At 51.6% G+C, this 19364-nt stretch overlaps 3 protein-coding genes across 3 annotated transcripts; 1 reads left to right on the forward strand and 2 right to left on the reverse strand.

Moving 5' to 3' along the window:
• Positions 1-793: 793 nt before the first annotated feature.
• Positions 794-1354, reverse strand: ALTATR162_LOCUS2966 (uncharacterized protein; the record flags this gene model as incomplete). Its single annotated transcript, XM_043310572.1, has 1 exon — positions 794-1354. The coding sequence occupies one exon, from the start codon at positions 1352-1354 to the stop codon at positions 794-796; it is 561 nt and encodes a 186-aa protein (XP_043166507.1).
• A 3959-nt stretch (positions 1355-5313) lies between these two features.
• ALTATR162_LOCUS2967 (uncharacterized protein) lies at positions 5314-15084 on the reverse strand (the record flags this gene model as incomplete). The annotated part of the gene is made up of 1 exon (XM_043310573.1): positions 5314-15084. One exon carries the CDS (start codon positions 15082-15084, stop codon positions 5314-5316), a length of 9771 nt encoding a protein of 3256 aa, XP_043166508.1.
• Positions 15085-15585: 501 nt separating this feature from the next.
• ALTATR162_LOCUS2968 (uncharacterized protein) lies at positions 15586-17899 on the forward strand (the record flags this gene model as incomplete). Its single annotated transcript, XM_043310574.1, has 7 exons — positions 15586-15719; positions 15770-15787; positions 15838-15891; positions 15939-16026; positions 16071-17108; positions 17157-17563; positions 17611-17899. 7 exons carry the CDS (start codon positions 15586-15588, stop codon positions 17897-17899), a joined length of 2028 nt encoding a protein of 675 aa, XP_043166509.1.
• Between the last annotated feature and the right edge of the window lie 1465 nt (positions 17900-19364).

Here is a 19364-nt window from a genome sequence, read left to right on the forward strand (position 1 = left end):
ACCTATCTAATCGTATGTATATTACGTACAGCCAACGTATAGTCGTTGGCACATCGTAACTTCAACGAGGCGTACCAAGCCCTTCAATAGACTGTGCCTCAATATCAGCCCGTTTTGCCGTCGCAAGGGGTACACTTGCTCGCTCTATAATTGTTCAATTCTCGAAACATAACGCGTGGCTTGCCCCTCAATTCCAGCGTTCGAATTGTTCCTTCCTGCATTTTTTTTTCGGCCATCCTAAGCACCTGCAAGCCTCATCCTGCTTCCTCTCAAACCTCTCATTCCAGTCCAACATGCACTTCCCCTCCTCGACCCTGAACCCTGCTACCCTGGGTCTCATCACAACCGCGTTTGCCGCCGCCGTTCCGTCTATCGTGGTGGAATGTGGTTCCGTCGCTCCCTGGAACACGTGCGTGAAAGCCTGCCCTAGAACCTGCACTCAACATAGTAGCTATGTGAGTTGTGACTGTGGCTGGTGTCAAGGAGGAGGAAGCGCGTAGGCTGTAAACTGTACTTCGTCCAGACTAGGTAATTCCCGTCGTCTTATGTTTGTGTGTAGGCTCAACAGAAGAAAGAGGAATGTGGCAGAGGAGCATGGCCAGTACGGCGTTGATTCTGAACGGAGATGGAAAGTTTCTAGATTAGAACGCAGCATGAGGTAGCTCGAGTAAGGATTGTGTTTTCAAAGACGCTCTTACAGCGCCATATGAGCGGTAAATAATACCAGCGGTCATTGAACATGCTTTACGTCCCATAGTTCTGTATCGCGGTAGCAGCACATGTCCACCTCCGCTCAAACAATAGGTTCACCCCAGAACATACTTTTATCCATTTCCTCCGCCATCCCCTTAGCCATAGGCGGCGCATCGAAATCCGGCTTCCTCCCCGCACATAAGCCCTCCATCTGCCCATCATCTCTACCCCCGCCTCGTCCCGTACCTCCAGCTCGCCCACCCCTAGCACCACCGCGGCCTCCCCTCTCAAAGCCTCCTCGACTGCCTCGACCACCACTACCCGTAGGCGCCATACCCTGTGGATTCGCAGCAGCCCTATTCTCGCGATGCAACTGCCCGCCATGTAAATCACCCTTGAGCTCCTCGCGACCGTTCACCTCATCGGTAGTGTACTGGAACGTATTCCAAGCGTGAACCTGGCTCTCGAGACCACGGGGCGCACGGCCCGCGCGGGCGATGACGGGTTGGCTGGCGTGGAGAGCGAAGTCGCGGTCGCCGACTGCGGCAGTATCTTGGTCGAAGCGGGCGATGCCTAGGTCGAAGAGCTCCACTGAGTTGTGGTAGAAGGATGATTCTTGGGAAGTGCCATTGCCGTTGCTGGTGGAGTTGGAGGCAGACATGATGAGTAGGTTGGTTGGAGTGTTTGTTTGTACGAGTTTGGGTTCAGGTATTGGTTCCGAGTTGGGTCTATGGAATAATGTCAGGTTATTGGTGGGGAAGCGCAGGTGAGAGAGTACTTACTTCGCTGGTAGTGGGAAAAGGTAGTGTAGTAACGCCTTCTACATCAGCATTGTCGATCGCGAGAGAATGGTGTTTTTTGCGAGCGCTGGGAAGCGAGCTAATGGTGAGCAAAGATTGTACTGGTGATAGTGAGGAAGGAGCGCTGGAAATCGAGGCAGTGACGGCCACCCTCACCATGCTGCAGAGCGCGTCGCATCTCCAAGCCGCCTAGACGTCAACCACAAGAGGGCAGTACTATGTAAGAAAACGTGAGACATGACTAGAAGCTTAGAGAAGTTTCAATCGTAATGGGATATCATAGAACGGAAGTAGTGACACGCGATTGTTGGGAAGCGCAATCTAAGAGGCGTAGCTCCATGACGTATATACATTGTAGGTAGAGGCATGAGCGATAACATAGAAGAGCGACGTGCTAGAAAGCAAGTCCCACCCACAACCCTCTTTCATCCATTTGGATGATTCTTGAAACAGAAACTGGTGAAATGGAACGTTGATGGTGTTGTCGACTAACTCACACTCGTATCCTCAAGTCTCTTTTAATTTCATATAAGACGGGATCGAAGTAAAGGTTCGTCTCGAAGACGTGTTACAACACTACAGTCCATTCGATCAAGTGGTGATAAGGACACATTGCCATCCTCGTAGAGTATGCAAGTGGACTAACGATCGTAGTCGCCGAGGAGACGATTAAAGGTGTTGTTTCAAACAGACTAACTGCGGGGTGAATTTCGGGAAGATTTGATGTGGTGTTCCAGCAGCTTGTCTACCGTGGCCTCATGCGGCAACGTATTCCGACAGCACACATTGCTCACGTCAGTCCCGGCCAAGCTTAGTGGCACTTTGGCATTATCACAAGCCAACCAGCGTGGCAGTCGTGTTGTACTATATTCGTGCTTCGTACACGTAGTCGGGTAAATTGGCCAAACACTGGCTCCAAGTACACGTGTCTTGCTCAATTTGCCATGTCCATAGATTACCCTCCTATCGACGCTTCCAGCAAGTGCCAGTTAGTACGAAAACGCCTCCTCGAAAAGATCAGTGCTTCGTACGCCCACTCTACGTCTGACAGCTGCCCTAACGCTGTCACTGAAGCCTCTTGGCCCACAAACTAAGACCGCCATGGTACCAATCTGTGCAAGCACCTCTTCGTCCAGTACGCCCTGTACCTCACACCGTTGCAGTCTTACACCGAGGTACGCTGGTAGGGACCGACCTCCAGTTTCGAATGAGACCATCCTGGAAACGTAGAGTCGTATGCTCACAACTTCGCAAAAGTGCTGTGTCGACGCGATCTCGTCGAGCCACGACCACACCCACTCCAACGCATCAAGGTTGGCTATACACCACACAAGGACAATTTTGTGTGTAGCAGCAGTGTTGCTGTTGTGCGCCTTGAGCAAATGGCGTACAAAAGACAGCTGGTGCGTGACTCCTACTCCGCCCGCAAAGAGGACGACAGTACCATATAAGTCGAGCGAGTGATAGCCACCATACGGCCCCTCAATCGCTCCTCAGAGATGCACCTGAACGTTTTCGTATTTCGCTGCCAGCTTGTAAAGAGTACCCGTCATTCCCTGGCGTGAGCGAATGATGCACGAGATGGTGCTAGGCCCGCCTTCCAGTTTAAGGTCGTCGGTGGTGGAGGGTACCTTCTCCGCCGGGATCTTCGCGTATCCAGATGACTGGGACCAAGCCACTGAGAACGGATGTGATCCCATTAGTGCTATTCTTGGCAGGTATATCTGAACGTGTGATCCAGGATTGATGTTCAGCGAGTGGGGAGGAGTAAAGGTGACACGCGTCGCCTCGCCAGGTAATGTTTCTAGGCTGACAACAGTCCACGCCTTTTCTTTCCAAGAGAAGTTGTGACGCAGTATGCGAAAGACGCGGATCAGGGGCTCTAGCGATAAGAGAACGATGACCAAGTACATCCAAGGCAGTTGTGGCAGAGCATGTTTTGCCAGATGGAAACAGACACCATAATCGCCACTGCAATGCCGATGCGGCGCAATGGGAGAACCGTCTCATAGAAAGGGCGTCTGATAGGGCCGATGGAATGAATCATAAGAAACACAAAGGCGGCGAAAGACGCAAGACCGCACTGATACGACAGCGATTGTTGTAAAAGCTAGCCCACGCTATGCCCGCCGCTCTGCCCGCCGCTCTGCTCGTTGTGGGTTGCCCCATACGTGTTGTACAGAAAAGCGGAGGAATGGGCTGTAGCCTCCACCGCAACAAGTCGCGCCGTCCACCGATGGAAAAGGTTGAAGGTGTCGTAGCTAATCTGAAGTAAACTTATCAGAGGATTGTTCCGGAGAGCGAAGAGAACCGTCAGTATGACGTTGAATGTCGCAAGAGTTCCGCACCGGCCGCGGAACTCGGCTACCATTTGGGGGCATGGGCGTACGGAAATTACCAGGCAGTAGGCTGCACTGCTAAGGATGCAAACGACGATTACAACTATATTGGCGCAAGTAGGTAGAGAGATTGGAGTTGTACCACCAGTGGAGCCTTTCGCTGGTTGTTGACATTTGATCAATCCGGCTGGCGCATACAGGAAGTGCCGCTTGATAACTCCCCAGTACGAGTAACGATCCTTTGACCAGAACTCCTGTCCCCTACATGAAGCGATGGCTGAGATTCGTCGTCGATCGTTTCTCGCAGTAATGACAATACGGAGGAACAGAGCGGTTATAATCGGTATCAAAGCGGTTGCAATGAGAATGTTGACAAACATAAAGTTCAACGTTTGATCGACGCCGGCGAGGCCATGACTGAATTTGAAAAGGCCGGAGCTTGTGTTCGTATTGTCATTATGGATGTCGTCGAAGATCGACACAGTGGAGACTGGTGATAGATCTGTGACTGTCGTAGTGTCCATCTCTTATCGAATGCCAGGTGAATAGCGCTTTTCATTGAGAGGCTGTTGTGAGATGTGGTCGAAAAGATTACCGAAATATGATGAAACGCTTTATAGCATTTCTTATTGTTGGCAAACCTCTAATGAGTGTATGGTATTGAAACTCGGCATGGTCTAGACCAGAGATTCTGTTCCTAAAAGCGAAGCCCGCTATGTTCAGACCTCACGATCGGATGCTGCGTTGATCGGTCCCGGTTAGTGCCTAGTAAGAGATGTGGTGAGCTTGATAGGTGAAAAGAACCGAAGGTTGAGGTCTTGCAGACATTTTTACAAAGTCTGCACAACTGCACAACGTCGACATGAGCCAGCTTAGCACTTGACGTCATCACTTGACGCGTCTCCTTCGCGTTCGCAACGCGAACCAGGTAGGAGAGGTTTAGTCGGCTGGATGAAGAAGTTGCGCGGTTGGGTAGGCAGGCAGGTGACTTAGCATAAGGCATCCTCCCTCTTTTCCCCTATGCGCATGGGCCAAAATTGAGCATGTTCTTTCCTTTGCTAAGCGTCTGTCACAACAACAATGCCTTACTCAAATAAACCTAGAGGAATAAATTTACAGAATAGTAAGCCTTTTATAACTCTTCTGAATTTCATTCTCTTGCATCTTTGTGATACAGAACTATGCTGCGACTTGTAGGTTCTGGTATTCTACTGCATCCAGTCAGATGACCTTGGTTACATGATGTTGTTGCAAGTGCGAAAAAATTGATCGATACAGTATTGCAACGTATTGAGTATCATAAACTCCAAAAAATGCGTATATAGATGGCCAGTAATTTATACAAACTCTTAAAGTTCTTTTCCTTCCGAAACGCCCATATACATAATGCACCAGTCTCATTCCCTTAACTCCAAGCTCAAGAACACCCACTGATGAAACCTGAACGATGTACTATACACCACTCCCTTCCCCTATCTTGTTCAACTACTCCCCAGAATCCTCTCATAAGCCTCCTCGACCTCCCGCGCAACCTCCAACAACGTAACGATAACAATCTGATGCGTAACATTCGGCAACCGATCCCGGTGCAAGCCAATCCACTCCAACGGCGGCGTCGCCTCACCCATATCCCTCAACTGCGGCGTCTCGATCAAGGGCGGTTCTAACGGCGTATACTCGTAGCGTGACTGTGGGACATTGACTACAGCTGTGATCTTCTCTTGGCCATCTGGAGATACGGAGGGAGCGCGGGGTCGGTTCGAAGGCATGGCGGTCTTGTCGGCAGCGTTAGGGTCGGGTGCGGGAGCATCTGGATCATCCTGCAGAGTTTGAGAGGTGCTGATTTTGATGTTGGATTCTGGGAGGGGTTTGCCGAGGCGGGAGGCAAGGGTGCGCGAGTGGTTCGACCACATGGTGCGGATGTAGGAAATGCGTGAGTAGTTCCATCCGACATCTACTTTGCCTTCGAGGGAGCTGCGGAAGAGGTAATCGATGTGCGTGCCCTTGGGCACTTGCCAGGTATGCATTGTAGCAATGACCTTGGGCACACGTAAGATGGTGCCGCCGCGTGCCGAGCTGACGCTTGCAGAAACGTCCTCAACTGTGAGCTCAGTCACGGGTTTACTCTTCTTTGGCGTTGGTACTGAAGCTAATGCGACGGAGAGTTGACCGAGCGTCATGCCGAGACTGGAATGAATCTTGGTCTTCTTCTCGAGTGCGACAGCAAAGCGCGCTTGCATGTCACCAGCTTCCAGCATCAGGACCTGGTTGTCTATGAAAGTTGATGGGAAGACACCGAATCTGATCGACCTTAACGTGACGACGACGTCTGTATGCAGTGAGATGGGTGTCTTGAAGTTGTCTTTGTCCGGCTTCGCGAGGATCTGGCTGTGTGATCCTGGTCGTTCGAATGGTTCGGGTATTGATGATTTGCGACGCAGAAACTTCTCAATGTCTCGGAGAGATTGCTTGTACGCTTGTTGGTTCTCCTGAATTAATCGTTCGATCGCTTGCCATAGCGCAAGACCCTGTGCAGCGCTCGTAGCGTGGCAGAATACGTGCACCTTGCCACCGTCGAGTATAGCAACCAGTCGGTCTTGTACATCGTCACCCTCGGGGCGAACGTTGTACATCAAGAAGCCGAAGTCCGCGATATCCGCCATCACGAAAGCTTGGAAGTCGAATCCAGTCCTTACACGCAGCTGACGGAAAGCCACTGATGCTTGAATGAGAGGCGTTTGACGAGTGCCTGGTTTTTGCAATGGCCACCCAATCGATGTACGTACTTTGATCTCACGCAGCTCGATGAAGCCACTCGTGCGACCTGTACTCTCAATTCCAATCTTTTCAACCCCGACACATAAGTTCTGCTCCGACGTGGTACTCTTTTTGGACGAAGCCCACATGTTGTGAATGTGTAACCATGACTTTCCGATTGATTGTCCTAGATCTAGATCAACCTTGACATCTGCAATAGCCACATTGGCGTTCCAAGGGAAAGCGGTACCAGCAGCGATTTGCTGATATCGTTGTATGAGGAACTCCTGTGGTTCTGAGTTGGCGCTCGGTGACGTGGGCTTAGAAGCCCGACGGATCTCTGGCGGCACCCAGATTTCTCTGAACAACAGGAAGTCTTGCAGCTGACGCGCATTGATTTGGAGAGCGGTCGGGTTGATCTTGAGGATCGCCGAGATACCACTGGTACCGCTGAGATGTTTGCTGTTCATCAATGAAATCACGATAGACTCCATGTCCAAGCTAAACGTGGACTCACGAGAGTAGACATGCTGAACAGTAGTCACGAGTTTCTCGAACGTAGCTGATGCAGCAAAGAAGTGACCATGCTCTTGAGACTTGACACTGTTCACTGTGATGTATATATCCTCGACCTTGGCAATTGCTGTGACACGAGCAATGGGCTGACAGCTGAGACTGAACTCTTGCTTGCATATCCGGAGTCCCAGGTTCAGTCTTGTCCTACCCAAGATGGTGGTGGGATCTGCGGTGATGATGTTGTCTTCTTCAAGCAGCTTCGCAGTTGGCTTAGTCTGGTCTTGAGGCTGCTCAGGCGATACAGCCTCATCCTCGTCGTCCTTCTCGCGGACCACAGCTTTAATGCTGTCCGATATATCGATGATGATAGGCACGACAGTCGGTAGTAGCGTGTTGGTTGACCCATCAACACGAAGCTCGGCGTTCAGAGAAGGATCGCTTCCGTCGTCTGTGTACTCGACGCGTACTGCCACACCTGGTGCTCGTAATGCCATACTGCTCTTCGACTCGTCGCCCACAAACTGGCTATAGCGTCCCTTTTGTTGAGCTCGACTAGAAGCGCCCTGTACTGGCGCCTTATCACTACCATGGATATGCACGACAGCTCCAGCAAAGTTAACATCAGCGGTCAGCGATGCAAGACGCTTGTTTCCAAATGGATTCTTCCGCTGTGCACCGGTGGTCGTAGGTGTCATGTTCCAATTAGCAGAGGCTTTGCGGAACTTCTTGCCAGCAAGAGCAATAGAGCGCTCAATGACATTGCCGGGTAAGACAAAGTGCGAGTCGAGCTGAAGATCGAGTGATTTCCCGGCAGCATAGAATGCAAGTTTGCGCGTATCTTTCGTGGAGGCATACGCTACGTTGAACACCATCTTGGGCAGCAATGCTGAGTTTAGAGATCGCGTCTTCTTGCTTGCCGATACCGGTACCATTTGTAAACGCATGTCTTCAACCATCAAGCGCGCAGCATCGTCTTTCTGTGTTGACAGGTCGATCTTTCCGAAAGAAAGCACAAGATCGTGAATCTCATTTCGGGGAAAAGGAGCGACCGAGTTTCCGACGATCCAGCTGACCTGCAGGTCAACGAGTTCCAAGGAGTACGTCGACGTAAAGAGAGCCCCAGAGCTGGTGCTGTCAGAGTCTTGACGCGCATCACTTTTGAGACTGCGGTCACGTCGGTGAGAGATCCTGCTCTTCGTGTGCCGGAGACGACGTAGATATTTCTTCTCTTTGGAGAGGTCTAGATCTTTGATCTTGTCTTGAAGATGATTCACTACGTCCACCACCGCTGACGCTGTGTCCGCGAAGACGTTCACTTCCAGACCCGAGCTTCGGAGACGATAGACCCTGCGGGCAGGTTCAGAATCCTTCTCGGTAGTTGCCTGGAAAACGGCGCCGAATGTGAGATTACCGCATCGACGAACCGAATCTTGATCCTTGAGGCTCATATCGATGGTAACTTCATGGATTCTTACCACAGCTTCAGGATATAGCATAATTCTCTGATCCATATCGATGTTTGTGGCCTTCAGCTGAACTGTGGACAGCCTGAACGCGAGGTTGGCTGTCGGCGAGTCTGGGTGTTGACCAGGGGCACTAGCTGAGATGTGCATTCCATGCAGCGTCATCTGCACCTTGAACAAAATATCCGGTGAGGAGGTAGGAGCTTTGACTACTGGTGAGCTCGCTGAAGGTGGGAACAACTCTTCAATGTGCGTCTTCAGGACCCCAACGTCGTCCTGGACCGCCTGAAACATATGTGACATCTCCGGCTTGTTGATGGTCGCGACGAAAGACTGAATCTCCGAAGCCTGAACATGTACCTTCTCGACGATGCCTGACGCTTCAACCCTGGTCTCTTTCTCGGTCTGCATGATTGACAGCCTTCCATTGAGAGGAGGTAACTCAAGCGAACTGATGACGTGGGACCCTTCTTTCGAAGTACTGTACAGCCGATGAAAGTTCGCTTCGAGATCGTAATCGACGCGCAAGGTGACATGCTTGCCCAAGGCTGGAACGACAGCGATGCGTCCCGACGAGCCTGTTATCGACCATCCGAGTGGCTGAAGCACGGCAAGCTCGATGTGATATGCGTCCATGAACAGTGCAAGTGAGATATTAGGCAGCTGAGTGGGGGTTTTATCACGCTTCTCTTCCTTCGCGGTTGTGCTCGTAAAGCGCTTCATGTTTGTAGACTGTCGATGGAAGTACGCGGCCTCATCCTTGAGCACGTTATCCGCCACTTCAATGAGGCCTAGAATATCCTCTTGCACCTTCACAACGATCCTACGACTCGCAGCTGCCACCTTGATCTCATTGGGTGTTTTGTTCTCATCTCCGGACTCGACCATGGCGAAATAGATGCTTGGTCGTTCGAATTGCGTTTTGGCCAGGAGCCGAGATCGTGATGACAGCTCGCTCACGGCGACATCGACGTGAAGATGAGCGGATATGATCTCCTCGAGTCCTGATGCTCTACTGTCTGCATCGAGGAAAGAGAATCGCATGCTTCCGCCAGTGTTGATGCTCCGAAGGTTGATAGTATCCAGCGTAATCTGAACCTTATCGGTCGCGAATACCACCTGCAGATCATGGTCATATGTGGGTTTTGAGCTGTGTCCTAGTGGCGGGCTTATTGACTTCATCTTCTCTGCTGCTCTTAAGTTCTCCTTCTGGAACAGTTCTAGTAGAGATTCCGCAAGCTCACAAATCTCCCACTGAACATGTAGTGACGTGTCCCTGGAGCTAATTTGGACGACGGTAGACTTCTTCAGGGTACCTGCATCTACCACCATCAGCCCAGCAGGTTGCGCTGGGGGCAACAAGACGACATTCAAGGCCAGGAGACCCAAAGATACCTCGCTTTGTCTTGGGCCAGGGTCAATGATGAACTTGATTTCTGCTGACCTAATGTCGACACGTAAAGGTGCGGAGTCCGGAGTTGGGAGCGGTTCTTCAACATGTCCAAAAAGCAGCCTCATCGCAAGGCTCTTCTTCACATGCGCCAAGTCCCACGTACGCCACTGGTCCCACATGCCGATAATCTTTTGCTCGGCGTTCTCAGGGCATGCCACATCGGACTGCGAGCAGTCGCCAAGTATAGCGTCTTTCTCGACTTGTGGAAGACATTGCCAGGTATAGCGAAACCGGGAAATAATTTTCCAAGAATCATGACTGCGCAGATGGTCTCTAGCTGCCCTAATGGCGTAGGACGCTTTAGTGAGAAAGGCGGGATCCGGGTATTGGTCTTGTACGCTTGTGAGGTACCAGGCCAGGTAGCGTAGTCGATGCTGTTGTCTTTCCCCGACTTCAGCAAATCTTGTAACCAGTTTCTCTGACAACAGTGTCGTCCGGTGAATGAGCGCTGCCAAATATTCGACCTTCTTGCTTGCGACCGCATTCTCCAATGACCGAAAAGAAACATTCACCGAGGTTTCTTTGCTTTGCATCATCCACAACAGGACATCCCTGATTTCAGCCTGAATAGCAACTCCTCCACCCGGGCCATGAAGATTACGCTCGGTCACAGAAAGACCAAGCGAACCCAAGGTGGAGTGTAACGAAAGCGAATTCTCCCCAGCTCGTTCGCCGGGAAACTTCTTAATCCTTGCTGCCAGCGTGAGCCTGTTAAGGATGACATCATATTGATCCTGCCCTGTCTCATTTGTGGAGTGAGCTTGGAAGGTGTGTTGAAATCGAACGTGTGTAAAGGGTACGCGAACGTTGAACTCAACGGAGCTGCCCTTCCCTTCCAGTCGATTCCGGTTCTCAAGAATCTTTGTCATGACATTGACTTGGAAATCATCCAACAGATCTTCAGGACGCCTGGGTTGAACCAGTTCAATCAGACTCGAGATACATGTAACAAACTCCGGTGTGCAGAAGACGCGTATGCCTGGTTCCGCGCTAACCAGTATGCTACTGTGCGTAAAGCTCTCGTCCAAATGCTTCGTTGATACATCATTGAAGACGACGTCGTCGACATCCCGGAAGCGATTGCTGGAGGGTATGGCAGGAAAAGACGGAACATCCGATAGATCCGGCTCGACCTGATCGAATGGAAAGTAAGGTACAGCTAAACTGCTAGATAATGCAACAGATGACAGTGTCCAGTCTTGCTTGATACGTTCATCGTTTTTGAAGGGCGAGTAGGATCGATGCCTCGTGTCCACCGGGTTTGGTGATCCGCTCAGCAGAGTCCGGCTGCCGCTGTTACCTGTGGTCTTCTTGGATGCCTTATGTCTGACCGCAGATCGGATGCTACTGGCAAACGACAGGGCTGAAGACGACCGCTTGCTGCTTGGGCGCATTCGTCGCGCTTTGGATGACGAGGCATTCGAGGATTGTTTGGATGGTGTGAACGAACTGTGATGGTGAGGTGGCTGGAAGAGGAAGATTGGATGGGGCACATCCGGATATTGCATTGCTGGTGTACGCAAGTTTTGTCGGTTTGCGTCATCTTGAAGTGACGATGAACCCCGTTCGTCAGCAAGCATGAAGCGAGTGCGATTAGTCCGTTTGTCGTGAATTCGCATATGAGCCTGCTGCTGCGCGCGCTCCTCGGAGAAGTCCAGTTTCCGTGTCAGCAGATTCAACGACACAGTGGTTTGAAGATAGGCCTGGGGAGTGACGGCTTCCTTTTCCTTGGATCGTGCTCTGTGATGCGACACAGACTTGGACGGAACGGCACTGATTGTGAAGTCCGGTATTAAGACGTTCAGTCGCTGAGAAAACGTACTTCCGGCAAGATCGTTGAAGTTAACACTCACTGGACTCGTTTTGAGCAACAACGCTTCTTGGGCGATATGTACACAGACGCTGATGTCATGTGTCGTCAGTCTTAGGAAGGTCGCATCGTGTATCACTGGGAACTCGGTTAGAGGAAGCGTGTTTTCATCATCGTCGAGAGTGAAAGCAAATGAGCGCGCTGCTCCTGCTGCAGTCTCAACGAACTCGGATGTACAATCTCCAGAAATCTTTCCTACGTCGAACTCCCAACTACACAGATATGTTGGCTCTGTCGGTGGTAGACCAAACAAGCGATGTCCAAAGATGATTGTTGAGTCAACGAAGAGCTCCGTAGGTCCAGTTGTAAATTCGTTAGGTATGTCAGCGTCTGGTACCAACCCTCCAAGAGAGACGCTGATGGGACTGAAATTGACCATCAAATCCATGTAGTAGTTGGTAAACCTAAGATCCGCGGAGGCGAATGGAAGATCGGCTCGAATGCCACGCTCTGCTGCGTACAGGTTGACTGGTACTAGTACACATGACTCATCTGCAGAAATACACAGTATTACATCCAGGTCGTTCGAGAGTTTGGCTGGTTGACTGTCCGTCGGGGTTCCGTCTGCTGCTAAAGTAACACTCGGTAGCCCCTGGAATTCCTCCAGTGTCTTGAAGTGCATGTCATCGCCGAAGTAGTTATCTTTGATCTTCATGAAATGATGTATGAGCCAACCGTATAGTTCAAGGTTGAGTTTATGACCTTGGATGTCCATGAAAAGTCTATCGGTGTTCATAGGCGATGTCTCAGTCATGAAGGTATGACTACCGCTTAAAGTGAGCCCACCCAAATGCGCTACTTTCGGCGATTGTACAAAGGTCCGCAATGTGTTCTTCTGAGGCATCAAGACCTCGAGACCTAGGTTCTGGCCTTTGACGTCGAATTTGATTTCATTCTCAAGCGGCCGGAACTTGTCCAATGGTATGGACACGTCTCCTTGCAAGTTACGACCGGACAGGATAACAAAGTTGTTGTCTTCCAGATCAGACGGGTTGTTTATAATGTTGGAGTCGTTTGTGTTGAGATACAACTTGAAGTTGGAGAAGTCAACGCTGAGTAGGTACTGAAAGGGCACAAAAAGAAAGTAATCGGGTGGTGGACCCGAGCCCCAGTCGGCCACGAGGTCCATAATCAGGAACATATGATCCCTGAGCAAGAAGAGCTCTAGATCTTGACATTTGATGTTGAACAGCCATTTCCGCAATGTGTTCCAACCTAAAGGATTAGAAAAGTCGCAGTCAAGCGTGATAGCGCCAGAACGCCATAACAGACCGTGATTGACACTGGAGGAGATCTCAGTGCTCGCTACATCGACGTCTACCTTGCTCTGGTATCCTTGCTTCGAGGCGTACATGTCCATGACATAATTGACGGTGGATTGCTCGGCTATCTTGACATCAATCCATGCAAAAGGACGAACGTTCTGCGCACCAGCGTTGTCTCGTCGCTTTCCCCGTCTTATGCGAGACTTTGCTTTGCCTTTGTTCTTGTCCGCCCCAGGCTTATCGTGTGCCGCTAACGTGTGCGCTTTTCCTTTCCACTTCCAATCCTTGGATGATTCGCGGATTGGTATGCGCAACACAGTATCTTTCTCAATGCTGAGGAAAAGTTTGAACACGGACTGTACACGGATGTCGCCAGCTTTCAGAGGGGTCGCTGGGACGGCATCAACACGGTTGCCGGGGAAGAACATGTTTTGAAAGATGCCGCGATGCCGATCCGCCCAAGGTCCGTAGTTGATAGTACCTCCGAAGATTTGTATATCCATGCCATAGTCAGGTGGGATGCTTCCGTTGATGTCGTACGGGCGCGCGAGATCGATGTGCCGGCTGTGGTCGATATTATTCGGCACTGGACCAGGGACGTCCCAGTAGAAGGAGACATTGACACAAGGGCAGTCAGCAATCAACGATGTCTTGGCGTATTCGATGCCATCCCACTCGCCATGGCCATCGTTGGTGGTATCGTCTAGGTACCTTGCCAGGCCCTTCCATCGTTCGCGACCAGGAAAGTGCCATTGTGAGTTCAGAGGTGGATTAATAGCCGTACCTGGCCTTGTGTGAGTATGGATAGAATCCGAGTCTCTGGAAAAGAGCCCAGCGAGGTTTGGAAGTCTCCTCAGCCAGCGCCAGTGTCTCCTATGCCGCGCCTCTTTCTCGATAATAGAGTCTTCTGGCACACCCCCTGCTACTTCTTGCTTGTACTGTACAGCTGAATCGAGTTGTCCAATCTTGTAATCGGGGTTGGGTTTCATATGGACAACAGGGTGCGTGACCTGGAAATTAAATAGCTGCTGATAAACGTCCAAGGGGCCACAGGTGGAGGCGTCGATGGTGCCGGTAGCTTTCTCGATTTGTGCGGTTATAACGGCCAGCGTGTGCTCGTTTCCGACGACGATGGCGCCCTTCACAATATCAATATGAACGGGAAGGAGCCTGAGGAAGGCTGGAATATCGGCTTTCTTGGGACTTGACGAGGTCGATCGGCCCGTATCGGCTCGGGTGACATTCTTGTCACCTTCGGTCTGCGACTTCTTCAGCTTATTGTGGTGGTGGTGCTCGTCCTTCTCCGCCTTGTCATAATCCGCTACTGATCCCTCGGGCGATTTCTCGTCCTGGGCTGCGCTCTCCGCCTTCTTCTTGACTGCGTCTATGATGCCGTCGTATGCAGGGCTCCGGTTGTACATGAAAGCTTCGATGCCCGATATCTTGATGGAGAAGCGACATGGTAACTCCTTCCGCGTCTGTTTGCCTCCCTTTTCTGCCTTGTCGACATTCCCACTTCGACTATCCGACCGACTCCTGGGTGTGCTTGGTACGCGCTCGCTATCGGTCTCTGAAGCAGGGTCGTCGTCAGTATATACGCCCGCATCTTTGACCCGCCGCAACCAATAGTTCCAGGTGATGTATCCGCCATGGACCAGTATCGTCTCGTTGTGGCCGTGGTACCGGATGTCCTTGAAGAAGAGGCGACCGCCCAGTAGGGAGATTTGGAGCGAGGTGATGTCGATGTAGGCGTTGAAAGTGCGCCAGGTGTATGCGCGAATGCCGTAGGACACGAGGGTCGCAAAGAGGCGGTTGAAGTAGAAGAGGAAGAAGATGGTCAGGATGCCGCATATGAGCAGCTCAACCAGGAACACCCAATTGAAGCCGTCGCGCGGGTCCAGGGGCTCCGCGACGATTCTGGACGCCATGACTGCAGCGCGTTATGTGGAGGAGAGTGGGCGTCTTCATGGCTCGAGGGGGAAGTTGCGCATGGTCGTAACGAGCGGAGATGGAAGGAGCGAAGGGGTGGCTCCTGCTCAATCTTGCGACATTCACTGGTGGTGTTGGTAACTCAAGATACTTAGGGTGACACTGGCGTTGTCATCGATGTGCACTATGTTGAAGCTGAAGATGGCGCTACTGGGTCAGGGCCGATTGATGTTCGAGGCGCGACGTGCAGGATGCGCGTCATGGGCGTCGTGCAGGGAAAGCGAGCTTGGGCCTGTTCTGCCTCTCCGCAAACCTACCACATTGTGGAGGGCGAACGTGCACAAGACCACACGCACGACGCCGTGTGGGAGTCGACAACACACACCATGGCCGTCATCCATCGCTGATACCTTTACACTTTCTCTCTTCCATTCACCGTCCTCAGGACTGCGACTGCCAGTTCCTTCCTGTTCGTTCGCTCGCTCGCCTACGCCTCAACCATGGCTTCAGGCACCCACTCGCCAGACGTCACGGGCGCCGACTTCTCGTCTGGCGGCACCGGTGCTCGCTTTGCACGTGCTGTCATCATCGTAGCAGGCGTATGTGCTCTTGTCGCGAGTCTGGTTACTTTCGTGTAGGTAGTAGAGCCTCCATCACGCATGACTCGAGCTGACGTAGCTGTAGTGCTGTCTGGTTACAAACGTGAGAACGAACCGTCTGACCGTTATCCCCACATGTTGAACAAGATATAGGAAGAACTACCGCAAGCCGGTGCTGCAGCGATATGTCGTCCGTATCCTGCTTATGTACGCAATCTCTCCAGCTATCCTGTGTCATTGCTCACGATATCAAGGGTCCCCATCTACGCAGGCGCATCATGGGCCAGCTTGGTATCGACCATGGCAGCGTCCTACGTGGAGCCCTTCAGAGACGTTTATGAGGTACACACAATCTCCTCCTCCAGTGGCTATTACTGACGCCTCAGGCCTTCACAATCTACACCTTCCTCCAGCTGCTTATCAACTTCATCGGCGGCGAACGCGCCCTCATCATCCTCATGACCGGTCGCGCACCTGTATCCCACCCATGGCCTCTCAATCTCGTTTGCTCCAAGATCGACATATCCGATCCATATACCTTCCTCGCTATCAAACGCGGTATCCTGCAATACACTTGGGTCAAGCCGCTTCTGTCTGTGGCTACCATCATCATGAAGGCTACCGGCACATACCAGGAAGGATACATAGGCGTGACCTCCGGTTACTTCTGGAGCGGCATCATCTATAACGTCAGCATCACCATCAGTCTTTACGCTCTAGCCATGTTCTGGGTGTGCATGTCCACCGACCTCAAGCCCTTCCGGCCCATGCCCAAGTTCTTGTGCATCAAGGGCATCATCTTCGCTTCTTACTGGCAAGGATTCTTCCTTTCCATCCTCGTCTTCTTAGGGGCTATTCCAGATGACGTACCTGGTTACAGTCCTGACAATCTGGCCGCTGCTATCCAGGATGCTCTTATCTGCTTTGAGATGCCACTCTTCGCACTTGCCCATTGGTATGCATTTTCCTGGCACGATTACGCCGACGATACCATCTCGGCTGCGCGACTGCCCGTCAAATATGCCTTGCGTGATGCCTTTGGCCCTCTCGACCTCATCCAGGATACCAAGGAAACCTTTGCTGGTAAGAACTATGAATATCGGTATTTCGATGCGCGCGACAATGTGTTGGCGCACGAGGAGTCGGCGTCGCGTGCTGCACGTATGGCCGAGGGCATGAGATACGAACGAGGAGGAAAGGGCAAGTACTGGATCCCCAAGCCTGGACAAGGGTCGGAGCATGAACCACTTCTCAGCAAAGTCACATCGAGCCGCGCCAGAGCCATGAGCCCAGGGCCACACAAGGCTATAAAGGGCGAGGGTGCTAAGTACGGAACGCCCGACACCGTCGAAGAGCCTAGCCTGGATGCCGAGGAAGAGCGCTTATATGATAACGCTCGTGAGCTTGAGTTTGGCGACTGGAACGTAAGTACGCAGCTTCTAAACATTGTGCCTAATCTGACTCAGCTGCAGTATCCCGTCATCGAAGCCCACCGTCCATCTCGCGAAGACCGCATGTACGCCGACCCGAACATTCTGACTGCATCAACCAATCGAAACCTACTTCAACCCACCAAGGAGAACAAGCGGAGAAGGAAGAGTCAAATTCAGGATATCCAAGAATCTGTAAGCAAGGGCAAACAGCGCGATCAGTCGAGCAATGGAGATTCATCTCGCTCCAAGTCACCGCACTCCAAGTCGCGCGCGCCATTTGCCAACCTCCTTCGTCAAAAGTCTTCTTCGTCGAGCTCAGCCAAATCCGACAAGAGCCAGCTCGTGGATCTTGTTGTGGAGGACCATCAAGCAGAAGAAGTCGATCGTGTCAGAGCACGTAAGGAAGGTGGCCCAGGATGGAATGAAGTCCCCTCTAAGCATTTTGTGTAAGTTCGCTTTCCGAGGTAATAGACAAGACTAACAACATCCGCAGTAAAACATACGAGGCAGGTGAAGAGGAAGAGGTTCGAGAGGGCTTCAACCCAGATGAGGCTGAGCCACAGAACCCGGAGGCTGAGCACAACCTAAACTACCCATTCACGGAGAACCAAGGCGACGAGGAGCAGAGGAAACATGATATCAAGCCGCACATCGCTAGCGAAGCCAACCATTGGGAAACGCGCGATACCAGCGATCAGAAGACGCAGAACGAACACGAGGATCACCCCAGTCCGTCTTACGGCAGTTTCAGAGACGAGCGCAATGCCTGGAATGCCGACTGATGACGCATCCACGATCCTGATTTCCTGGAAGGCTGCTTCGTCAGATTTTGGGCTGTCGCATCTGTTTTATACCCAAGCTCATATCACATATTACACCTCGCGATACATTTCTTGCGGCGTTAGAATGTTAGCGATTTCCTTGTTCGGCCAGATAGATTCGAAACCATGACCATGAAAGATATTTATCAATCTCTGAACTAGCAAGTGCAGCTTACGGTCCGACGTGCATAAGTTTCGGCTGTCATCTAAAACATGCAGCCAATCAATCCAAGCCCTGATTGGGGTCTCCATCGCGTTCCCAAAGGAGACATAGGTGGAGATTTTGTCTCGTGTGCGATGCTGCTACAAAGTAAGGCGTCCAGGTCTGCCTCGATGTGCTGGCGCCAGCAAAACTGAGTACAACGACGAAAATGTGCCTTGACAAATACAAGCAACCCACCTGCGTATTCTGATTGGAGGAGTGGATTGGCGATTTCTTCTATAGTTGTTTCAAGAGACTTGCATTTTGCCAATCACAGATTACCAATCAGAAGGTTTTTACGTGAAATCATGAGGAGCTATATGGTTCGCTATATGGCATATCCCGCGATGCACGCAAGTGCGGGAGGGAACTTGGCGAGAGCCTCCACGACCGATGGATTGGGCGCACACGCGATTTGCACTTCCCAGACCAAGGCATTCCGTCCTCATCAAATTCAACACCACCATCATCTATCGGAATCTGCTTGTGCAACCATCTCAAACAATGACGCTCGTTGTGTTGCGCATGTTTCAAACTTCGCAAATAGCATCCAGTGTTCCAAGGCATCCCCGCATGGTCGCGATGATCCGCTCGAGGACGCGACAATTGTGCGCATGCTCGAACATGCCCGATATGAAGCAGCAGTCCTGATGCCAGATTGTCCAACGAAGGGAAACCCAGCACGCCACATGCCGACAAGGCTTCTGGCAGTTTCAAGCCGCAAGCGCTATTGCCTCGTCACTGGTCCACGTTACTGCGAGTCTCCGCTCTGCCTTGAGCGCTTACTATATGCCCCTAGCCAATCACAACCCACACCCTACCATCTCAACTCAATGCGCGCAAGCCTCAACGCGAACTAACTTGCGAGGTTAACAACCACCATGGTAGGGGTGCACTGCCATTGGGCGCCTACGGAAAGGTAAGGGACAGGGCTCATCTATAACATGCCAGCCATTGTCGTCCTGTGAGTTGCGAGTGGTTTGCTGTTCCTGACGGCCAGAACCTACAGGCTTGCGCATTCCAGAAGCGAACCATCAGTTGCGGGACAACACATTCGTCAACAAGCTGCGACTTTATCCGAATGGTTCGCGCAGTCAGCCTTTCTTCTCCCATCCTTACAATTCCTTCCTGCCTTCTTCTACTACCCTCTTCTAGTATCTTTTAGTCTTTGCTTTTGCCTTGCTCAGGCGCGACATTCTCTACCACGCTTCTTGTTCGACTGTT

Source organism: Alternaria atra, assembly GCF_907166805.1.
Source record: "Alternaria atra isolate CS162 genome assembly, contig: 22, whole genome shotgun sequence".
Lineage (NCBI taxonomy): Eukaryota > Fungi > Ascomycota > Dothideomycetes > Pleosporales > Pleosporaceae > Alternaria > Alternaria atra.